This window comes from Euprymna scolopes, chromosome 9, assembly GCF_053919585.1.
Source record: "Euprymna scolopes isolate OS-2025 chromosome 9, ASM5391958v1, whole genome shotgun sequence".
NCBI classification, from domain to species: domain Eukaryota; kingdom Metazoa; phylum Mollusca; class Cephalopoda; order Sepiida; family Sepiolidae; genus Euprymna; species Euprymna scolopes.
In genome coordinates this window covers 136017666-136023665 of record NC_136490.1, presented here as the reverse complement: position 1 = coordinate 136023665, position 6000 = coordinate 136017666, and the positions used below count along the sequence as shown (strand labels likewise).

Sequence of the window (6000 nt, the reverse complement as noted above, 5' to 3'; positions counted from 1 at the left end):
TTGCACGCCTACTTTACATTAAACACTTTTTTTGCAACCACATTTCACTTTATAGAAAACAAATATAGATGATTTTTGTATTTCACATTAAGCTTAGTTATTTTACAAATTTAACAAGTGAAACAAATGCTTCTTAGGGTGGGGGATTGATAAAGAATTTTTGAGAAGACTTCAATTGGCAAGAAATTTTTTTTTTTTTTATCAGAAAAAGAAAATACATATAAGAGTTGTTCATATTTATTTATTTATTTGACTTATTAATTAATTTACCAATGGTCTACAACATTCAAGGAATTCTGCTGAGATTCCAGTAGTCCAAGATTTACTAGTAAAAGAGCCAGTGTGACAAACCTCAGAGGAAAAGAGAAAAGAAAGATTCAGTTGATTGGACAGACTTTCCTCTTCACACTGGGCACTCAATGAGAGAAAGAGAGAGAAAGAAAGACAGGCCAGAGAAAAAAAATTTTTTTATAAATAAATGAAAACTTTACTCATTTTTCTCCCTTTATTAAAAAAAGAAAAACAAGAAAAAAAAAAGAAAAAAAAAAACAATAAAATGGTAGGAAAAAAAAGAAGAAAAAAAAAATCACAAATAATTAAAATAGACAAAAATTAAAATAAAAAATAAATCCCCATTCCCCCTTCCCAGCAAAGTCATTTTCTAACAAGAACTATTCTTTTAAGTGATTGATGAAAATGTATAATATATATATATATATAATGTTAATATATATAATATAATATATATACGTAGATATGCGTGTTAGATATAAAGAGCTATATCATTTCGCACACACAAATGCACACAGAAAAGGTGGTATAACAACATGTAGTAGAGATGTAGCCCCCGATGCGCATGTCTAGATTCCTACACAACTGAGCGATAGAGAAATTCTGAGTTGCAACCATTTATTCCAGTTTTTCTTCTCTCTTTCTTTCACAGACTTCAAGAGTTTTGCAGACGATTTCGCAGCCATTTTTTTTTTTTAATTAAAATTTTTATTTTTTTAAGGAAAAGGGCAAGGAGGAAAAAAGCGAGCGGGTGTTGGGATATCTTTATTTTCTTCTTACATCTCTCTCTCTCTCTCCATTTTTTTTTTTTTAATGATTATATTAAGCTGTAAGGATCCTTATTTGGATAAATACCTGTCTGTTTGGCTGGCTGCTCTCAGAGAAAACATTAAAAAACTTTTGGTCGTTGGCTATAATCAAGCCTAGATTTAGTAACAGATCATTTTTTCTTTTTTGACCCAAGGATAGAAGAGGACAAGGAAGAGGAGGAAAGAGGACAGGAGGAAGAGACCGATGGGGAGGGGGGGATTGATAAGATTCCGTCCCAATAGTCATAACAGTAGTAGAGATAGGAGTAGGAGATAGTCCTTGCAGCGTAGCTAGTTGGAGGGTGGATTGGTCACCACTTGTTAGCAGCTTAATGACCAATAGCAACATCCCACTGCCGGCGCCACAGCTCCAAATGGCTTGTCATTGGCACCAAACAATTCATCAGCTCAGCAGCAGTTACTACCAGTGGTACCCCCACCGCCAGCAGATGGCATGCTGGTATTGGCGTTGGAATGTTGTGGACCAATCTTAATTCCATTAGCCTGGGAAAAAAAAAAAAAAAAAAAGAACTGTTTAGTTTAAGTTGATTTTAAAATGGGCATATATTAGAAACCATATTGTTTAATGAAGTATATTTGAGCAGCAAATATTTTATCATGAATGATTAGCAACTCTTAGTCTAACAATTATTTTTCATATCAATGGAAAGAAAAAAAATAATTCTAATTGACATTTTAATGCTTTCATCTACTTTTTTTCTAGTACTTTTGATTAATCCCTTATAAATAGCTTGCAAAATAAATATATCAGTAAAAAAATTAATATCAGGAGGAAAAAAAGGGAGTGAAGATAACCATAATTTTGATAAATACAAATTACAGTGAATTATTACGACTACCAGACATCATATATGTGTGTGTGGGGGGGGGGGGACATAAAATAAATCTGCTTATTATCCCAATTTGAAAGGTTCAAGTTCATTTTGTAAGAAAATTAGCATAAAATAATTATCCCTCAGGTGAGGCAAGTTAATTGACTCACAGTGGTAGGTGCAAAGTTATGATGGTCTTAAATATACAAATTAGACTGCCCCTTCGCCCCACCTTCAAAAGTGAAAAAGGAAAAAGTTGATCAGCCAAAAGCACAGAAAGAAAGCACCTTTTCCACCGGTGAAAATCTAAGAAATTACCCATTATTAAATTAGTACACAATGATTTGAATAGCAATATTAACATCAGATCTGTTGATTAAATTAAATATGAAATTAATTGAAAATCAAATTGTTATGTTGAACAGACCAATGTTCATCTTAATTGATCGAGAAAACAGATTTTGGTTTGTGTAGCATGTAACAACAAAGCTACTGATCACAAGAGTACAAAGAGAAAATTGACGTGTGTGTATATATATATATATATATATATATATATACACATACAAGAGTATAACGAGAAAATTGACGTGTGTGTGTGTAATATATATATATATATATATATATATATATATATACACGAGAAGGATGTACTTTGCTTGAAACATTGTGCACAGTGTGTAAAGAGTTTTTGAAGACAATTACAATGTAGTCTTGTAGAAAAATACATAGGTACTAGACAAAGTAAAAAGAACAATATTGAGATTTCAATTTTCATTTATAAAGTATTTATTTACCAATGTAGTATGCCAAAACAGGATAGTATCGTGGTGTTATTTTGAAATATTTACAACCACTCTGAGGTGTCATGGTTATATATATTTTTAATAACACACAAAGATATAATTCCTAAAAATAGCCAAAAAGCATTAGTAGAAATTGATATGAAGACAGAACTTTTCTTTATTCCATGGATTAGTAAAAAGGCTTAAAGATTATAAACAAAATGGAAAATATTCTACAAATATTAAAATATTTTTGTTAGAAATCATTCAAATAATTATTAGAATTCTTATCTAAAATGGTTCTTTCAATTTCGAATAAATTGTGAAATTGAGGTTGTGTTCTTGTCTTGCTGGATACATCCGCCCTCTTTAATGAGAATCATGGATGAGGAGGAGCACATAAAAAAAACAAACAAACAGGAGAGGATCGTATGCTTCAGGAGTTCTATTTCCTCACTGGTTCAAATTCCAGATGTAGAGTATATTTGTTTCAGAAACTTTACTATCCATCAAACATCATCAGGTAAGGGTGGTTTAGCTATATTGTTGGATCCTTCATTAAAGTCAATCTCTCATAAGATGTAGCCCTTGTGGAGAATAAAGTAAATAAAACAGTTGGATTCAAAGCAAAATTTTCTAATTATCTTGTTAAGCTTTCAAAAATTATAACTGAACAAGTTAATCAAATTTTTGTTACCTCAACATTTTATAAAAATAGAAGAATCCTTATGTGAAGTTAAATAAAATGAAAAATGCGTTTCTTCTTACCTCATTATTAATGTCAAATACACCATCTTGAATCTTTTGATAGATTTCCTTTGCTGTATTGATGAAAGCCTGGGAGAGAAAAAATGTAAAAGTTTAAAATTAAAACAAAATAGTTTCTGTTATGTCTTTGTTGATCAGTATTATTTGGCAAGATTTAAATTGGAAATAATGTGAAATGCAAAGGTTTGCAACACAGAAGAAAAAGGCTTATTTCCAAAGTGGAAAAGTTGAGAATTTTAATAAAACTAAAAAAATGTTGATAAAATAAATTATTTATAATGAAGACAGTTTTAAGGGCCAGAAAATTGTTTCAAACCAAAAAAATAAATGCATAATTCAATTAAAATCTTTGAGGTACATATATAGTCTAAAGAATCTTTAAGTATATTAAAAAAATATAACATAAAATTTAAATGATGTTTCAATTCAACATATTGCAGACTTAGCACTTAAAAATTCACAATTACAAAGTGTAACTCAATATAACAGTACTTTTTTGTACTGTTATATTGTTGAGTTACACTAAAAAAAACCCAAAAAACCTTTAAATTGTTAGATAGAAAACTGGCATAAACATCTGTTTACCATGTAGGTGTATCTAGGAGATGCTTTGAAATCAGAGCCTGAAAATGGCAAATAATTATGTAACTATCACATATAAAAAAGGGTGGAGCACATGAATTTTGCACCTGTCGCCTGGTATGGCCCGTTATCTTTTAGTGCTATAGTAAAAGAAGATTAAGCTAGAAATACTTTTCTTTTCATCCAGGTCTTTGAGATGATTGAAACTTGGAAGAATATGGTTCAGATATTTCCAGAACATTACTGTCAGGTGTCTAGAATATTAAACTAATACGCAAGGAAAGTGACAAAATTATTTAAGATATTTTAGACAAAGGGAGATTACTCAAATCTGCACTTCAACCTATTCTATATAATTAAATGGATGTGCATGTATAATGTGTGTGTAAATTTTTAACTGAAACTCTTCAACTACTAGTCACATAACACTGAAATGATCAGGAAGTAGTAATTATACACCAAAGATGGTTCATAACGAGTAAAATCTTTAAGATGGGTGAATAACATGTACAGAAATATATCGGCAAGTTGAAACAAAAAATGTTCATTTTAACTTGCTGACATTTCTATTTTTACTGCACCTGCCTAAATTCAATTTATCTCTTCAAGTCTTTGCATACCTATCTCTAAATACTTACATTAGTAGAGAATGCAGCTGGAGTGCTAAATGTTTTTGGTTTGAGCTGATAGCACCAAAGTCATTTTTTTTTTTTTAAAACTTGAAATCACTACTATATATTAGGTACAATATAATAATCAACTGAAAATTGGCTATGTTAGAATACAAAATCTACATGAATTAAAATATATTTAAGCATATTTTACACTAGTTGAAAATAAAGCATTAGTATATGTATATATTTATATACATGTAGAGACAGGTGAATTATCAGACATCTGTACACTGCCTCATCCATAAATAAAGACCAACATATGTGATCTTGATGGTCGAAGATAACTACAGTATTAAAAAGTAATTACACTGTTAAAAAGCCTTATGTGTGATTCATAATTTAAATATTAATTTACTTGTCCATACGTCCAGTGTCACAACCCCCCCCAAAAAAAACATCATCATTGCAAACATTAATGAGAAATGAATTACCTCCCTTTATAGTTGCCCTTTATTGGTTAAAAATCATCAAAACCATTTCCTCTCCAAAAATTTTCAAAAAATACATGGCTGCCTGTTTACGATTTCAAATTGGCTATTTTTATTTTATGATTAAAAAAAGTCATGTTGAGGAGACCAAGTTTTTTTTTATTATTATTATAGTTTCTTTTTAAAAAAATGTGCAAGTGAATCGACATCTATTCCTTTATAATTTATAAAAAAAAAAAAATATTAAGAAGAAAAAAAAAAAAAAAAAAAAAAAAACCAAATATATTGGGTTGAATTTTCATTGAAAAATTTTTTTAAATCAATTCTTTAGCTTTAAAGGGGTTAAAAAAAAAAAAAAAAAAAAAAGAAAAAAAGAATATGAAAATATTGTTTTAAATTTGTTATTTGTTTAATTTTTTATTCATGTTAATGTGTTTTAAAATTTTTTAACTACCGTGGAATTTCAAGTTCTGCTAATTAGTATTATTACTAAAACTAGTAATTGAATAATGATATCTAACTAGCAATGAATCCAAGAACACGAGAATGTATGAGTTTTTAAAAGGTAGCCTTATTCACGTAGTGAATTTACATAATATCATGGCAGTAAGTTTAATCACATTAGTGGTAATCCTATATATAGGAGTTTTAGGAGAAGGATATGTCGTACTAGATTATTATAGAGAATGGAAGTGTAGAGTATTGCAAAAGTTGAATGGCTATTGATCCGAAAAGATTAGAAAATAAGGACTCAAATATGATGTGAATATTCGACATGATACAATTGTTGATCCTATTCATGCATGTTAAGGGGTGAATTAGAGTGAAGC

The 6000-nt window shown here is 29.5% G+C and overlaps 1 protein-coding gene across 2 annotated transcripts in view; it reads right to left on the bottom strand.

Moving 5' to 3' along the window:
* Positions 1-1041: 1041 nt before the first annotated feature.
* LOC145284856 (ras-related protein Rab-2) overlaps positions 1042-6000 on the bottom strand; it is a 175913-nt gene continuing 170954 nt past the window's right edge. For both annotated transcript variants that reach the window (XM_080133854.1, XM_080133853.1), the window contains exons 7-8: positions 3487-3555; positions 1042-1604 (exon numbers count right to left, since the gene is read on the bottom strand). In XM_080133854.1, the coding sequence (XP_079989980.1) occupies positions 1509-1604; positions 3487-3555 (165 nt within the window). In that variant the 3' untranslated portion in view covers positions 1042-1508. The remainder of the gene's footprint in view (positions 1605-3486; positions 3556-6000) is intronic.